Source organism: Rutidosis leptorrhynchoides, chromosome 11 (genome assembly GCF_046630445.1).
Source record: "Rutidosis leptorrhynchoides isolate AG116_Rl617_1_P2 chromosome 11, CSIRO_AGI_Rlap_v1, whole genome shotgun sequence".
Classification (NCBI taxonomy): domain Eukaryota; kingdom Viridiplantae; phylum Streptophyta; class Magnoliopsida; order Asterales; family Asteraceae; genus Rutidosis; species Rutidosis leptorrhynchoides.
Genome location: NC_092343.1, coordinates 22,989,751 through 23,008,470, shown reverse-complemented (window position 1 = coordinate 23,008,470; position 18,720 = coordinate 22,989,751). Strand labels below are relative to the sequence as shown.

The 18,720-nt window shown below is 35.8% G+C and overlaps 2 protein-coding genes across 2 annotated transcripts; both read right to left on the bottom strand.

The window, feature by feature from the left end:
• Positions 1 to 406: 406 nt before the first annotated feature.
• Positions 407 to 2,726, bottom strand: LOC139877751 (probable receptor-like protein kinase At2g23200). The gene is made up of 2 exons (XM_071865176.1): positions 1,786 to 2,726; positions 407 to 835 (listed from the first exon to the last, which is right to left on the bottom strand). Exons 1-2 carry the CDS (start codon positions 2,335 to 2,337, stop codon positions 776 to 778), a joined length of 612 nt encoding a protein of 203 aa, XP_071721277.1. The 5' UTR covers positions 2,338 to 2,726; the 3' UTR covers positions 407 to 775.
• Positions 2,727 to 3,003: 277 nt separating this feature from the next.
• LOC139876582 (uncharacterized) lies at positions 3,004 to 9,107 on the bottom strand. The gene is made up of 4 exons (XM_071863923.1): positions 8,082 to 9,107; positions 4,967 to 5,929; positions 4,240 to 4,451; positions 3,004 to 4,042 (listed from the first exon to the last, which is right to left on the bottom strand). Exons 1-3 carry the CDS (start codon positions 9,003 to 9,005, stop codon positions 4,329 to 4,331), a joined length of 2,010 nt encoding a protein of 669 aa, XP_071720024.1. The 5' UTR covers positions 9,006 to 9,107; the 3' UTR covers positions 3,004 to 4,042; positions 4,240 to 4,328.
• Between the last annotated feature and the right edge of the window lie 9,613 nt (positions 9,108 to 18,720).

The window sequence follows — 18,720 nt, the reverse complement described above, 5'->3', positions numbered from 1 at the left end:
TTGTGGAGTGATTTCTCAATACAAGAAGCTTTAACGGCTTTGAGTTTGGATGATGGGGATACCCATAACGAGTTGATATAACATATGGTAAGATTCAAATCAAAACCAACTAGATCAAAGTGCGAATGACCTAGTAGTATCAAAGTAACTCATCTACTTTGAACTTGTGAGTTCAAGTCATGCGGTGAAACTATTGGTAAATATCTGTCAACATTCGTAATATAAGTATGCTTATATTCCTGTTAAAAAATCGACACCAATTCTACTAACACATAACCAAGTAGTCATCGTTGATTCATACAACCATCTAGCAAAATTAAACCTTATTAAAACTGACAAAGTGATCATACAACCACTAAAGTCTATCTACAGTAAATTAATAAACCGATTAAGTCATCAATACGAAAAAATACGCATTCTTCCTATATAAATGCAGGTCTATTAACATAGAAAGTAAATTGACCATTTAACATATCAAAATAATGGAATTGACATTTGCATATCTTGATCTTTGAACAACATCTAAGCTGATCCCAGTTTCAAATTCAAAGGGACATACATAAACCTTGATGGTCTAACTTACCACCTTCAAATTTAGTGAAATACACCAATTTTCAGTAAACACATGATTAGCTGACTTTTAACACGGTAATCTCCATCCATTCATCAGACAATGCAATCTGCGACATTTTTTGAATCATGCTTGAATAAGAGGTAATACATACAACCATGAATATATCCTTTGACCTTCAATCTTGCATATATCATTTGACTTTCAATCTTGCACTTGAAATGAAGTATTTGTTGTGGAAGAAGCTCCATCACCTGTTGACATCTACATGTAAAAAAAATATATAGTTAATATTAAAATGCTATAATGATGACATCATAAATACTCATTTTCCTTCGTTGAAAAAAATCAAAAAGAAAATAGAAAAAAATCTAACTCACTTGAATGACATCATAAATCAATTTAATTTACAATTAAAATTTAATCTTTACAATTAATTATTATTAAGATATAAATTAACAAAAGATGCAGCATTTATTCCTTTATTCCTTATGATAAAACACACACATGATCATATGTACAAACTTTAAAACAAAGTGTACAATCTTCTACAAAACACTCAATGAACAAATTTACAAATTTTAAAGCATATTGTACAACTTTCATATAATAATTGTATTTTAATTTTTTAAAAAAATTTCAAAAGGCATTTGTTATTAGTAATAATTATTATTAAAATATAAATACTCAATTTTTAAGTAAACTCTATTATTATTATTGATTATTATTATTATAATTATAATAATAATTATTATAATATTAATATTCCAATATGAATTCTCTATACGGGATTAAGTACGTTACATATGTATGCGAAAATACATGTCTCTATATGTTTGTAAAAACAACGACAAGTTTCTTTTCTAGAATCCGTGGTTTTACGGGTCATTAAACTAAATGACTTTAGCATTTACATTCACTTAATTCCTAAAACATATCATTAAACTGTTTCGTTTAACCAGACCCGTGGTTCCACGGGTCATTTCACTAGTATATCAGTAGAAATATTACATAGTTCTTAGCCACATCAAAGACGTGGAACTTATCTCGCATATCTACGAATGTGTGTTCAGTAATTCAATAGACGATTGAAACTAATGTAATTTGATGTTATATATCTTAGCTAATCAAGATTATCTTATACAGTTGGAGGCAGAGTGGTTGAGTATAAAAAACAACAAAAAAGTCAGAACTCTTATACTATATTAACTTACTTGTAATTCCAATGCCTTGTTGAGTTGTTCCACGACTTCTTTCGCTTTTGGTCGTTCTTCTCTTTTCTCATTTAAGCACCGGTAGGCAATTGTGTAAAATTCAGTTAGTGCTTCCGGTTTGATCTGTGTTTTTATTTTCTCAAACACCACTTCATCTATTTTTCCTTTATCAAAGCTGTTCTTGATGAAACTTGGTATATAGACACCTTTCTGTTTGTGGATAAAAAACGTTGATCTTCCACATAAGATCTCAAACAAAACAACACCAAACGAATATATATCAGATTCTTTGGTTAAGAAATTTGATTGCACGTAAAGTGGATCTACGTAGCCAGGTGTGCCGCAAGCACCATCGATCACGTAATCAGTTTCTTTATTTATTGCACTTATCAAGGAAAGTCCAAAATCAGCAAGTTTTGCATTTAATTCAGCTGTTAACAGAATGTTCTCGGTTTTGATGTCCCTATGTATCACCGTTGCTTGTTTTCCGACTCCGCTATGAAGGAAATCCAATGCGGTTGCAACACCAATACAAATGTGAAGTCGTTTCATCCAAGTAAGAGAAGTATGGTTCAAATACCTATCAAGGCTTCCTTTTGATGCGTACTCGTAAACAATGATTTTCTCATCTTTTTCATCACAATATCCCACAAGACTAATAATATTTTCATGCTTATACTCAAAAAGAATTTGGAGCTCACTTTGAAATTGTTTTTCCCCTTGACGACTGCTTGTATCCAATCGCTTTGCCACAACTATATGATCACCGTGTGGAAGTTTTCCTTTATAAACTTTCCCAAACCCTCCTCCTCCAACACAATTGTCATGATGGAAGTTTTGTGTGGCTGATCTTATGTCATCAAGTGAAATCTTGAAGGGGTCTTTATGATTTTCCTGTCAACCATGATCACACATGCACCGAATAAAAACATGCATTAAAGCAAGAGGACACATAGGATTAGTGTAATTTAATTGGCTTAGAAGATTCCACATAGGATTAATATAATTTAATTAGCTTAGAAGATGACACATATATAGGATGTAAAAACATTGTTTTATTATTTTAATTATATTATAATTTACTCCATATATATATATATATATATATATATATATATATATATATATATATATATATATATATATATATATATATATATCACACACACGCACGCGAAGAGATCGAATAAAGTGAATTTTTCTAAAGTCAACTTACCTGATATGATAAGGTTTTCTCAAGCTTCTCAACAATAACTTTCATTTCTGGACGTTTGCGTGGATCAGTTTCCACACACGCAGCTGCGATTTTTAAAAATGCATTAAGAGAATTTTCGTTGGGTCCCTTAAACAAAGTAAAATTGTTTTCACGGCTTTCTTCCTTTATTAAAGGGTCTATCATTTCCTTGAGTGTTCCATTATGGAAGCATCTTCGAGCCGCAGCTGCGATTCCGTTATCGCTCTCGTAAATTTCATTAAAGGCCAACATCCCACATGCAATTTCAAACAGAAGTACTCCGAAACAGTATACATCTGTTTTTTTTGTAAATATGCCAGTCTTGCAAAAAACTGGATCCAGGTAACAATCGTTCATATGTGATAAGAGCCGTTTATTGAAATCACAGTCATTTTGATTCCGATAAAGGAATACAGAGTAACCAAAATTAGAAATTTTGGCCCGAAAATATTCATCTACAAAAATGTCTAAGCTCGTAATATTACAATGTAATATCATCTTCTGGTTATGTAGGTACTTCAATCCATATGCAACATCCAGGCATATTCTCAAACGTCTTGACCATGTAAGAACAAACGTGTCTTTGATGTACAAAGACGAAGCAAGGAATTCATGAGCATTCTCAAAAATGAGGATCACCTCATCGAAATCTTCAACACAAAATCCAAGTAGAGTGACTACGTTAGGATGTCTGCAAGTTGTAAGCATTTCAATTTCATTAAATAATAATTCTTTTGTTACTTTGTCTTCTCCATGGAAGCGTTTTATTATTACAGTGGAACGTTTTTTGGGTGGTTTATTTCCATTCTCTTCTGTTATGGAGGCAAAGTACTTTTCTTGATCAAAATGCTCAAGTTCTACTCTGTAAAAGTAACAATCTTTGAATTCTCTAATGCAGTATTCATCCGAAAAGTTCTTCGTGGCCAACATTATATCACCGAGTGGAATATGAAGATGCTCAAAAAGATTTGCCTGCAATGGTGGAGCCAATTGGAAGGCAAGGGGATGGAAACCCTCCTTCAACTGGCCCAAGAATACAATATTACATATTAAAGTTTTACCATTTAATCCAGTTGTAAAGTTAAAGTTAGATCTTTATATTTTTAATCGGCCCAATTACATTCGTACGAATTATTGTGATAATTGATATAATTGATGGAGAATAGGAGGATGTAATGACGGAGTTAATATAATAACCAAAAAATGGTAAATATACTTACCTTCATGTAGTTTGGGGTAGGTCTTTCAATTGCATATTTTAAATGTTCCTTTATTACAATAAATAGGAAATAAGTTATTAAATGGCATACTAAATAGAGAAGTAAATAAGAAAGCATAAGTATATGAAGAAGAGTGTTACAGAATTTGCAAGTGTCAAATGATCAACTCCATCAACAACTTGGTCGGAATGTTGTTGGCATCGTGCTTTCGCCTCCATTAAGCAATAACATGAGAAAATAGAGATTATTGAGAAAAACTTATTTCAAAGGTTGTAGTTTTTTTTTTTTCATATTGCAAGGGCATGTTGCTTTAAGATTTGAAACTTCTGTTGTCTTCCCTTAACATTATTTTGTTTGTTTTCTAGGCAATATATACGTCATCGGTAAGGCGTACGTAGAATTATTATGCTACGTACACACTTTTCTGTAGAAGTATTAGTATTAGATATTACTAATCAGTGTGTCTTATTAATTTACATGTTCGAAATATAAAATATGGAGCCTTATAAGCGTTAAACATTCCAATATATATATAATGTGTATTTTTAAAAATTTGAAAGAATCAGATAAAAAAATTTTGTTTAACGATTTAAGTTCTTTTCCCTTACTTGGACAAACGGGAAAAACAAGTATATATAATGAGTTTTTCAAATTTTCAGCCATGTGCGATTGTACACGTCTTTATTAACAGTTAAACTATTAATACATTTATAATATAATGACTTACTTGAAACGATAATGCTTTTTCAAGCTCTTCCACAATGAATTCCATTGTTGGACGTGCGCGTTGAACTGTAGCCACACACTGGTATGCAAGATTTACAAATGTGTCTAAAGAATCTTTGTCGGGTCCTTTCGTTATAATTAAATTGTTGTCATCACTTGCTTCCTTAATTATAGGATCTATTATATCCGTTAGTGTTCCATCAAGGAAGCATCGGCGTGCCACGTATACCAACCCAACTTCACTCTCCTTCAAGTACATTTCATGGGAGGCCATCCTTCCACATAAAACTTCAAACAAAATTACTCCGAAAGTATATACATCCGATGCTCTTGTTAACACACCACCCCCAGCATATTCTGGATCTATGTAAAATTTACTGCCACGAACTAGTTTGACATGAAGAGAATCTTGGTTTGGAGGAAGGAACATCGAAAACCCAAAGTCAACAATCTTTGCCACAAAGTTCTCATCTAAAGCAATTGACATTGTAGTGAAATCACCGTTTATCACTGTCTTTTGGTCGTCCATCTCATAGTGAAGGTACTTTAATCCATATGCAACATCAAGACATATTTTCAAACGTTTTTCCCAACTAAGAAGAGACATGTCTTTGTCATTGTCTTTTACCAAATAATCAATAAGGTATCCGTTAGGAGCATCCTCAATAACAAGGATCTTTTCATCATCCTCATCACAAAATCCAACTAGAGTAACTATGTTGGGATGCTTACAAGTTGTAAGCATTTCAATGTCAGTAGCGAATACATCTTCTCTTGTTTTGTCTTCTCTAGGACATAGGCGTTTTATAAAGACAGTGGCAGAATTCTTTTTATTCCACTGTTGAAGTTCTGCTCGATATACGTCATAGAACTTTGCTCGGTGATAGAATTTGGCAGAATTTATATCCGCAAGTCGAATCTTCAAGTGACTTAATTGAGATGTCAAGTCTTCCAAGTTAGCTCTCTGCAACAAGGAGAGAAACAGAAATAGGTGTTACTTGTAAATTATGTCATAAGAAACAAAAGAATTGATCATTTTGTTTGCAATTAATCATAGTTTTCGTGTGCATATGAGACCAAATTGGTCTTCAAATCTATAATCCCTTATTTAGTTAAATAACCCATTTTTGTAGCACAACCTTGACTGGATTTGCAATATATCGGACACATAATTAGACAAGGCTGGTAATAGTTTTTTAAAGAATCTTTGTTTCTGGTTATAGTTGATGAGCCCTTATTGTTGGTATCATTTCTGAAAGTTTATGACCATGTTTGAAACAGTAACTATAATCTGAAATTTGCTGGTTAGAGCTGACAATCAGACCTTATTAACTGAGTTATTTGAAAAGGATGACAAAGCTCTGTTTATTGGTGTAAGGCCGTTAGTTGCGGCTGTCGTGGTTTATTTGCCAGGATTTGTCTTTTCTCGTGACACCTTCGGGGTTGGGCCACGCGACAATCTCCGTATTAGAGATCTGGTTCTCTGCCCAGTGTGGGATGGGTATTTTGCGAACCGATTCACTTACGTGGCAGTTTAAAGTGGCTCGCAGCAGTAGGGTTTCCCTTTTTCATGATTTATAGCGGTTCAACATCCTTTGGTGTTCTCTCGAAGGCTCTGGGTTTTGCTGAGAATGGTTTAGGTTCTCTTTGTTTTGTTGCGGTGGCGGGCGGCGTTCTCCTGTCTGCTGTCGTTGTCTTGGTCTTTTTTTTCCTGTTTAGTGCAATTGATTGTTAGGTTATCCTATGTTGTTATTATTTTCATGTCTAATTTCCCAGTAAATGTTTTTTTTCCAGAAAAAAATATAATTAGTGGAGACTCCGTGACACCCCAAAACACTCTACTTCTCCTCAAAAACCTGTAACCCTAGCTCATCTTCTTTACTTTTTCGGCACCGCTTCTTTTTTTTTTTTTTTGCCTCCTTTGTAGGTCTTTTGTACATCTTTCATTTTGTAATCGCTGTGGGTTCGTTCGTTTTTTTTCTTTCCTTTTTCTTCTTGATCTGTTGTTCTCCTCACTTTTCTCGCGGTCAAGGTTGGTGGCCACCTTCCTTTTGGCTTTTCCGGCGGTGCAGGCGACGAATGTCATCTCACATGCATTCTGCGTTTCTGGTTTGGCATAGGTTTGTTTCCTTGTTGCCTTTTTCTTTTGGTTGCTGGTTTAGGGCTGGCCGGAAGTTATGTGCTTCGTTTTTCAGGCGATTTCTCCGGCCTATTGTCTTTCTGAGATCTCAGTCGACAATCTCGGGTGAGATCTAAGATCGACGAGATGTATGAAGTCATTTTTCTTTGGCGTCGTCTTCTTTGCTTTCTTTCGGCTGCCAGATCCATGAGAGCCGGAGATTGTCTTCGACGTATTTTTGCCGAATTGTTGCCGGATTTTTCCGTTCTTTTCAGTCTTATGTCTTTCTTTGAAAATGGTGATTGCTGCTCTTCGTGAAGAGAAGGTGAGGTGGTGGTTCGGGAGCCAGGCTGGGGGATGTATATCGATAGTTTAGTTTTTAAGCAGGTTTGTGAATAGTTTGTTGTTTAACTGCTCTTATATTTTTTTCAAGTCGTATTGGTGACTCAATTTGATGTACCCTAGCACCTGTCAATGTTTGTAGTTTTGATGCAATTGTAGTGTTACGAGTAACAGATCTGATGATGATCTGCTCAATCATGTAATTTGTAATCTGCCCGGTCTTCATGATATATATATATATATATATATATATATATATATATATATATATATATATATATTCGCCAAAAAATGATTTTTTTCACCATGTTGGTGAGACCGTTTGTTAGGTTATGTTTTGTTATGCCACCTGATTGGCTCGGTTTGGATCTCCCATTGTATCGGTTGTAGTTGTTGATTTTCCGATCCGATAATGTTATCAAGTTCTTTTTTGAAAAAAAGAAAAACAGTAATCATAATAATTCATCACAAAGTAGCAAAAACTGATAATATAACACAATACTAATTAACCCAACCTTAACCCAATAACCCAACATATTAACCCATTAGGCCATTAACCCATATCACTACCTGTACATTAACATGAAAAACCATGTGAATCAATAGAGATGGATGCAGTGACAGCAAAAGAAAAGGAAGAAGTGGAGGGTCTTACGTAAAGACTTTGATGCTGCAGCTGTAGCTCCAACGCTCTTTCAAGTACATTGTTAATAGTCTTTAAACTCGGGCGTTCTTCTCGCTCATCATTTGAGCAAGAATACGCTGCATCTTTGAGAATTCTGGCAGATTCCATGCCTAATTGATCATTTAGGACAGGCGGGATCACATTCGGTGTTTTGTTTTCAAAATGAAATCTGGCCAGTGGAGTTAGAAACCTATCAAATTCATCCGAAATAAACGCTTTCCTCCCGTATAATACTTCCCACAAAACAACGCCAAATGAGTAGACGTCCGACTTGTAGGTCACACCTCCTGTCATTTCTATTGCTGGGTCCACATACCCTTTTGTACCAATAGTTTCCTTTATAAAAACCTGGTCTATCCGATGTACTGACTGCTTGACTGAATACTCAAAACCAGATAACTTGGGCTCAAGCTTATTATTTAATAAGATTGTAGAGCTATTAATGTTACGATGTATCACACAGGAACCGCGTCCATCCTCAAAATGGATGTAACTTAATGCCCGCGCAACACCAATACATATCTTTAGTCTTTGAACCCATGTCAGACTTGGCTTGCTTAGATGCATCTCGAGGCTCCCCTTGGCCAAATACTCGTTTATGATCACCTTCTCATCATTTTCATCACAAAACCCGATAATAGAGACTATATTTTCATGCTGGAGGCTCGAAAGCGCAGAAATCTCTGTTAAGAACTCGATGCGTCGCTTATGCTTACTGTCTAATCGCCGCGCAGCAATCTTCACCCATTTTTCGGACCTCAAGAGCTTCCCTTTATACACCTTTCCCAACTCACCCTGGCCAATGACATTTTTCTTATCAAAGTTGTTGGTGGCTTTTAGTACTTCTTCAAGTGGAATTTGTAAGTGACTAAAATTCGAAGTGGTAGATTCCATATTTCTCTCTCTTTTTTCTTATGTATATATTAGTTTACCAAATGAAAGAGAGGAATACAGAAGAAATAAAGTTTCTGCTTTTTCAAAGAAAAAAATTGTATTTGGATTATAAATGAAGTTGAAGGTTCAAAATTCAACACATGCGACATTATATACTACTACTAATCTTTTTACCTGCGATCCTAGAAAATTTAAAATTGGCAATGGGAACAAGCTACATGTGGCCATGTGGGGCCATGAATTATAAAAATGTTTTTATGCATTTAATAGCGTATGCAATGAGCTGGAGTGATGGAGATACTTCAACCACATTTTGACTATTAGTCTATTAGATTTTGTAATCAAGGTCTACGATCAGAGCAATAAACTAACAACCTTAAATTATCAAAATTCAGGGCATCCGATGAAAACAAGTGCAATTTTTTTTTTTTTTTTTTTTTTGTTTTTTGCGAAAAAAACAAATACTCATATAGAAACGTGACCGCTTTCCAAAGAAAAACGCCCCCAACAAGGAATACAAAAGGACAAGAGGGAGAATGGGGAAGTTCGCAACTATAAAACAACCAATTAAACAAAGTATATCCATAAACGAGCCTCCCTAACATCCCGATAAAAAAATCTTACAAACAATTTAACCAAATAAAAACCGGAAAAAAACCCGAAACTGCAAGGAATGAAACCAACCGAAGGACAAGGACATACCATAACAATCAACCTCGAGGACCCGCCCTTTTCAATTTTCCATTAACCTTCTCTTTGAAAGAATTCTTCCCGGACCGATTCTCAAACTTATAACATGACACATTAGCAGAACCATCACCCGGTGCACTCTCCCCGGCCAACCGTGTCATCAACACATTCAGAGCCACGAAAGCCTCTGCGGACATATTTCTTCTTCCAATTGCCGATGAGCCGCCATCTCTTCCATCTTGAGGACCCATAAACAAGTTTTGAATTGCGTCCCCATAATCCAAATCGTCAATGTTGTCGTTAAGCTTATAATCACTCGAAGTGGAAGCCTCGTTCGCCTTCTTTCTTGACTTCGGGTTAACATCACCAAGTAAACATTTTGAAACATCCTTATTCAAAACATACCATGCTTTGCAAAAACCGTCACACGAGGGAACCTCGCAATCACAATAACATCTTCCACTACAACCAATCAAAATTGGTTTAGGTCTTTAAACGTTCGATTCAACCTTTCTATTTGCCAACAATTCTTCCTTCTTTTTCTTCTTCTCTTTCTTTAATTGAGTCATTCTTTCCGCAAACGTTAAGTTATCATCATTTGGCTCTAAAACACCATTAGAATCAATATCAACATCATCGTCTGGGCCCCTCGAAGAAATCGACTTTTTTTCCCGTCATACACCCTGTGCAACCCGACATCTGTAGTCAAACCAGAACCCAAACTCAAATTCGCATCAACAGATCCAAACATAGTACGTGCACTAGTTCCGGGGGCTAATTCTGAATGAGAACCAGCAGGAGGAAGAACAGATTTAGAAGCCAAACAATTAACATCAACAGAAGCAATTGTAGCGGAACATGGGACGGTTTTTGAATCCAATCGAACATCTTCATCAGCAACAATATTAACAGAACCTGGGATATCACAAGGTTCTCCACATTGATGATTTAAAGCATCAGAAACCGAGTCGAAGTGAACATGAACCAAAGTTTCTACAGAATTAGTTATTGACTCACTACCACGATCATTTTTTTCAATAATCGGGCCGTTAGCTACCACAAAATGATTGGTGGCTAATAAGAGATTATGATCAAACGCGTCAACAATAAAACGAGCCACAATAGACGTGTCCGATATTTCGAAACCCCAAACTTCACACCGAGAACAAAACTCATCCTCTATGTCGGCCGTAACCAAATCATGAATATGTTTAACGCTTGTTGATTTAATAAAAGCGAAAAACGAACCAACGCAATCCAAAGACGAAGATGACTTGGCTACCGTAATCACTTCTCCAAACAACTCTGCAACATCCGAGACATTTTCTTTTGATGCGCAACCGACGGGAATACCCATAATCTCGATCCAAGCGAAGCGAAAGAAAGAAGACCCCATATTCGCTAGTGGTGCAATCATAGCAAAATCTTCGGATTTAGATTCTAAAAGATTAGTAACACTGCCCGAATCACCACAAATACAAATGCAACCGAATGGACCAAACTTACAAATACGGGCCACTTGTGCGTTACATGAAATCAAGAAGGATGAGATCTTTGTATCCACTAAAGGGATGGTATCGATAATTAAAACAGCAAGCTGAGCAGAATTTTTAACTATACCATTTTGAAATAACTTACAACGATGAGTAATACCACCTGACAACTTCGATCTACCATAGTTACTGGTTTGAGGCTTTTTCCGTCTACTGACGAAGATAGGATGCCCGAAAATACTCGAACCGTTTAGCTCATCCACGGCTTTTTGTGCATCCTTCTTCTCAGCGTATGTAACGAAAGCGTATCTTCTCGAGGGCCAGAACTTAATCTCCGATAAAACACCTAATTTTGAAAAACCCGATTCAATCATATTGGTTGGTGTACTTTCTTAATCAATCATAAATTTAAGTATTTCATCCAGAGACCAAGGTTACGACGAAAAGGCATATACTGACATAATAGCAGGATTCAAAAATATTAGTTATCCCATAACCTTTTTTGATATTTCGGTCTTCATTTGATGTGTTGTGTATATTGTGTTATTTGATATATTTCATTTAAAATAATTGTTAATTCCATCGTGTAGGTTTGTTCCATAAGTTTGGGTTGAGTAGTTTCTTGAGAAAACAACGGTCACTCAATGCAGAGTTGATATACACTCACTTAATTGTGGATATGAACGATTTCAATGGATGAATATTAGATATAGACATGGATGAATAATGGATCGGACGTAATCCCCAATACTTGTAGGGGGTTAAAAATTAGGGACCGAATTTGAATCCTGATAGGATCCGGGAGAAAACCCCATGAGGTCAATCTGGAGCTCCATATTTGAGATTAATTAATAGGATGGGCCGAGCGAGGCTCGAACCCATGACATAACCCTCGAATTAAATAAGGTTTGCTGAATCTGTGAAATTGGTGGCTGCGAGTTTAGAGTTATGGTCGCAAGAATCATATCTCTGCTGAGAAAACAAAACTCGCGACCACCAGAAATTCTTTGCGGTCGCGAAAATGGTGCTTGTAACGACCCTGGATTTTCCGACTTATATTTATTAATATTTATTATTAATACTTGCGTTATACTAAATGTATTCTTATACATTCTACTTGTTACCGTATTCGACTTTAAATGTCCCGACTTGTCATTTCGACACGTGCTTTTCATGAATAATATTTCGAATATTATTTACGTACATAATTAATTATTTTTAATTATTTTTAATTAACTAATGTAAGTAGTTAATTACTTGGGCTTTTTATTTATTTGTTGCATACTTGAACATGGGCTTATATTTTGGACTTGGAAGTCCAACCTACAACACTTAATGGACTACTAGTAAGCCCACTTTTATGCTAATGATTCTTTAAGACTAAACAAGGTTAATTAAGCTAAGTGAGGAGACAAATGCTTCAAGCATGCATGACCAACTTTCCATGCATTTAACCTTATACCTCATTCTAGCTCTCACCATCCTCCCACACTTGAAAGCACATTTTGACTTCCCTTTTTGGACCCAAAACCGATGGCTTGTGCTAGGAGGGAGGGAGTTCCATTTTTTTTTCATTTTTCTTTGCTACTTATTTGTTAGTTTCACTTCATTTCACACATACATCTTACTTACACTTTCTTTTCTCTCAACTTTTCTCTCAAACTTTGTAAGTAACAACTTTGTTTTTCTTTTCTTTTTCTTCCTTGAATTCGACTTGTACATCATCATTCTTAATTATTTGTTGTTAAAGATCAAGTTATCTAGCTTGTATCTTCATGTAATCTTGCTTCTTCCATCCTTTGTTTGATGAGAAGTCAAGAACAAGGATCTAAGTTCCTATAACTTATGGTTCTACACTTAAAATGTTGTAAGTATTTTAAATTTGTAAGTTCCTATAACTTATGGTTCTACACTTAAAATGTTGTAAGTATTTTAAATTTGTGATGTTGTTATTTTGGTCAAGTGTTACTAGTTAAACTTGATCTCATTATTCTTGAAACTAAAGATTAAACTTTGTAAGTTCAAGAACATGGAAGTTTAACTGTCTAGTTATAACTTCATACACTTATGTTAGATCTAAGTTTCTATAACTTATGGTCTTCTAATTTTGTCTAAAACAAGAGCTTATAAGCTTACATACATTTTTCAAGATGAAAATCTAAGTTTCATAACTTATGGTTTCATTAAAGTAAAGATCCAAGTTCCATAACTTAGGGTTTAACTTAAGAACACTAGATCTAGACTTTTTAGTCTAGGATCTTTAAGATCTAACTAAGATCTAAGTTCTACAACTTAAGATCTTGTTTACTTAGTTTACATTCAAGTTTATAGCTTAATATTACTACTAGAACTCATGTATGTGTCGGATCTAAGATCTTGATGTAACTTTGGTTCATCAACCTACTTGCAACCCTTAAATGAGTTGTGCTACATATCTTAGACATACACAAGTGTTATGATGGTCAAACCTTGGTTAATATGATGCAAACACACCAACGAGTTGTACACTTGAAGATATAAGCATCAAGGATGAGAACCGTGATGAGCATCAAGCACCAAGAACCCACTGGAACACATTGTTTACTGTTTTCTGGGTCTGATCAGGCTACCTGGGCTAATGGAAAGTTGATTTCCAGTTAGTTCGGTTCGAGTAGATGATCTTCCTTTTAGGCCTCGTCTTAATCCGAGTTACGGTTTAGGACTTATAGCCTTCCGAAAGTCACTACGCCCTTTTAACGTTGTGCTGAAATTTCTGACCTACTCGCACTTAAACTGTCGCCACGGTCAAACGAAGATGAGTTTGGTTCTGGAAATTGGTCAGCAACTAGGGGACTCATATATTGAGCCATGTCCACTACCCCATTTCAGTTTTTATAGAGGTCGTGGCGACTGAACGAAGTCAGACTTTGTTTCGAACTCTATTCTTGATTGAAACTTACTTTACCCTTTTTGACTTATGATGAATGATGATGATACTTAAGACCTAATTTACATACTTTTAAACCTTTGGGAACGATTTACTGACTTAGTAACTTTTGACTTAGGTTGAGGACCTTTCGGACCAACTACTTGCTTACTTATCTCGTATCGACTTAACTACTTTTCACTGTGAGTTATAGCATCCCTTTTTACTTTAACTATTTTGGGAACTGAGAATACATGTGCGTTTTATGTTTTACATACTAGGTACGAGTACTTAAACTTTATATATGTGTGGGTTATACAACGGCATAAACTTTCCCTTTAGCTCGGTAACGTTTAGTCATTGGTCTTTGAACCGGTGAACGCGAATCTTAGATATGGATCCATAGGGTTTGACATCCCCACTAGGGCTAGTAGCGCTAGCATTTAACGGGTGTTTAATACTTCGTAAATATACGCACTCGCCAAGTGTACTTTTAGGGGGTGATATTACGTTAAGTTAGTTACCAAGTGCCCACGGTTGAACATATACTTTTCATACTGTTTTGAAACACTGAAATCTCGTGGCCTACCTTACATTACTGTTATACTTAAACTATAGCTCACCAACATTCGTGTTGACGTTTTTAAGCATGTTTTCTCAGGTGCTTAGAGGTTTGATTGCTTCCGCTGTTGTAGTATTGCTGTGTAGACACCCGCTGCTTCTGTTAGAGATGTCTCCGCATGAAACATTTATTTTGCATTCAAACTATGTTACTTTTGAAACAATGAATTTGTAATGACCATTGGGTCACGTACTATTATTATTGCCTTCTATTCGTAGAAGCAAGCTATCGTATGTTAAACATTTGACGTTGGTTATGACGTCACTTTTTCTTATGAATGCAAACTTATTTTAAAACAGCATATAGTGTTTGACCTTGTAATGATCCTGTTGATGATCCGTACACGTTAATTTTGTACGGGGCGTCACAGTGCTGACGGGAGAAAATTCTAGAATCATATTTTCTTGATCGTTAAGTTATTTCCTTGTTGAGTTTTGCCTATTTAAACACCCTATTGTAACCCTAACACAAGGATTAATCTCTGGTTTGCACCCGTGGATTAAACCCTTCTCCGTGTTTGGAGTTGGGATATAACCACGTTTAATCCTTGTGTTGTTTTATGCTTTTATTTATCGTTCTTATGCTTTAATTATTCGTTTGTCGTTCGTGAGTTTGGTGATTGGTTTAAATTATCTGTCTTGTTGGGTCCTAAATCCTAACAAGTGGTATCAAGAGCTTCAAGGTTAAGAGTTTGGGCAGATGGTGAATTGAAAGCAAGTGTTTTTCGACATGGTTGATGAATCGGTTTTTTCATCAGGTTAATAAAACGACGGGCTTAAGGATTTGTTTGCAACATGTATTGAGACCATGTGACTTAGTTATTCACGGTAATCTTGTGGTATGTCTATGTATCCATGAAGATTAATCACACCAATGTTAGTATGATCTTGGCTTTTATGATGCAATTAGTCGACGAATTGTATTATGATAGTGATGGTTCACGAAGGGTTACAGAGTCAAGGTCAGGTTTGATGGGTTCGTTGCGGAGAGATTTTTCGGGAGATCCGGGTGTCGGATCTGAGTTCTCGTTCTTCGTGATCCCGTGCGAAAGAATGATTGAACTTTCAAATTCGGAGTTCTAGGAGCCATTGTAGTATAAAATTAGTAGCGGGTTCGTTAACCGTTGGATCGGCTTGATTTTCTGTCTGTGGATAATAGACTTACTGATCTATGCGTAGTAAAAATTTGAGGCTGATCTGACCGTTAGATCTTGAGATATGATTTTTTGAATCTGGGATTTTTCAGGATGAAGTTTTTCGGGTTTGATGGCACGAGCGTGAGATGGTTTTGTCTTGGAAACTTTGAGCGATACGAGCTATGTTTTCGAAGATGTGGGTTTGTTATAGAAGCTCAGAAGAGTGTTTTTCTCTCGGGTTAGAGCGGTTGAATAATGAACAAGATGCATCGAGTTGAAAGTCGATAGTGGGAGTATCGAGGAAGTTTGGTGCTTGCGGTTTGGAAACGGGATGACCAATAGATTTCAGTCAGTATTCCAGGGTTTATGGAATATGCAGGTGAGTTAGAGTTCCTAGTCACTAAGGTAAATTGGTTGACGAAGGGTGTCGGATAGAACGTGTTCAACGGTTGCTCGGTTCTTGTTGAAGTTTCAACGAAGGGAGCGGTTTTCTTTAATGGTGATCAATTAGAAGTTCTTAGGTGATGGAAGACGGGCAAATAATCTTGTAAGTTCTGGAACTAAAGATTTCTAGGATCGTTGAGGGTGTCGGAAACTCGGTGTGAGTTTGGTAACCGTTGGAAGTTATCGAGCTAGTGGGAGTTAGTCGACTAGTGGAGTTGTGGAGATGATCATGCGAATTGTCTCCAATGTTCTCAAGATTAGTGTGATGATTCTAGGTAACATTAGGGCTTCGAGTACTTGTTTTACTCTCTGATGGCAAAGAAATTTGCGACTGACTGGTGGTACGAACCAAGTTTCTTCTCGAGTAGCCGCGGTTTTATTTCTTACTCGTACAGTGGGAGCGTGCTTAGGATGAGAAGATAGGTTTGTGAAATTCATAGCTATGAGGAGATCAGTGAACCAGCGAGAAAGTGGAAAGTTGAAAAGTAAGTAGATTTCGAGGTTGTGATTGCGTTCTCACTGGAGCCTTGATGAAGAGTCTACGAGGGCGTCTATTGGATTTTCTAATTGCTGGGAAGGAAAATCATAGATAGACGGTGAAATCCTGTATGAGGGTGATCATTGACATGTGTGTTCGGGATTGGACATGTCTAGAGTGATCGGTGAGGCGGTGTAGTCTCATGAAGAATCATATAATTGAAGAGTCGCATACTTCAATTGGTCTTATGGTGTAATAAGATGATCTTCGTGTTAGAAGATGGTGGCAATAGAAACCGAGATGGCGCAAGCTAGTAACTATGAGATTGGATTATCACTCAGCGGTGTTTTTTGGTGTCGAAAGACTTCACTTGCTGGTAGGCTAACGAGTGAAGTGCGGCGTGATTAGGGTGTCTCATCCGACGGTATCAAAAGGAGTTGGTAATCGGCTATTCTAGAGTTATTGTGGGTTTTTTTAAACATAGTGACGGGTTGGCGAAGGTTGTTTAATGTCTCCTTCGAGTGGGAGATTGTTGGAGTGCGAAGTTCGAATTAAACAAGGTTTGCTGAATCTGTGAAATTGGTAACCGCAAGTTTAGAGTTATGGTCGCAAGAATCACATCTGTGCTGAGAAAAAAACTCGCGACCACCAGAAATTCATTGCGGTCGTGAAAATGGTGCTGACCGGAGAAAATTCTAGAATAGTGTTTTCTTGCTCATTAAGTTGTTTCCTTGTTGAGTTTTGCCTATTTAAACACCATATTGTAACCCTAACATGTGTGCACGAAAATAATAGTGAAAAATCTCTGGTTTGCGCCCGTTAACTAAACCCTTCTCCGTGTTTGGAGTTGGGATATAATCACGTTAAATCCTTGTGTCGTTTTATTCTTTTATTTATCGTTCTTATACTTTAATTATTCGTTTGTCGTTCGTAGGTTTGGTGATTGGTTTAAATCACCTATCTTGTTGGGTCCTAAATCCTAACATTGGGGATACCCTTGAAGCGAAGCTTCATCGGTACCAAACTCCAAAATTTACTAGGGAAAGTAAAACACGAAACCAATAATCTATCAGGACTTACGCCAAACATCCTCCAAAGTGATCACCTAAAATCGCTACCAAAGCACATGAACCACCACTGGAAAACCAAAACCACCACCTATGAGAAACAGTAAAAGAAGACTGTGTTGGAAAACCGTGTGTATTTTTAACAATTTAGATTAACGCAGCGGATAGTTAAAATAATAATCTTTTATTATTTCATAAAAACATTTACAAGATTAAATATTCATATATTTAATGAAACATGCACACGATTAATTTATCCCAATGAGATCTAGTTACACCATAATAATTGTCATGAATATAAATCATAATATGAGTAAATGATATACCTTTCTTGAAGAAATTGATGAACGGAGAGAAATCTACGATCAAAAGTATGACCGTCTCTTTGGATAGTCCACACTACACTTCAAACAATCGTCAATGGATGCTAGTCTAAACACAAATATCGTATTAATATAATTCAATTATATTAATACATTAATCGATAATACTTTGTATGTGTATGTTGAGATTTATCAAAGGAAAGTAAAACCAAAATGTTATTTTTTCTCCCTTCTCTCTTACTGATCTCATAACCCAACGATCATATATATATATATATGAATATATGATATACTCCATTTGTTTGGTAGCAATAAGAAAATCAAAAGAATATATTATTTTTGATTTCTTTGTCTGTAATATCATATTTCGTTTGATTTGGTTTTAAAAAGTCGTATTTCTCAAATACTTTAGGGGTATGTTATGTAACTTATAATTAATAATTTTTATCATGTCGCTTTCATGTGAATAGTAAATTAATTAATTTCGTTTCATTTACTATTCATATGAATAGTAAATGAATTAATTTCGATTTACTATTTTGTTACTTGAGTAATATA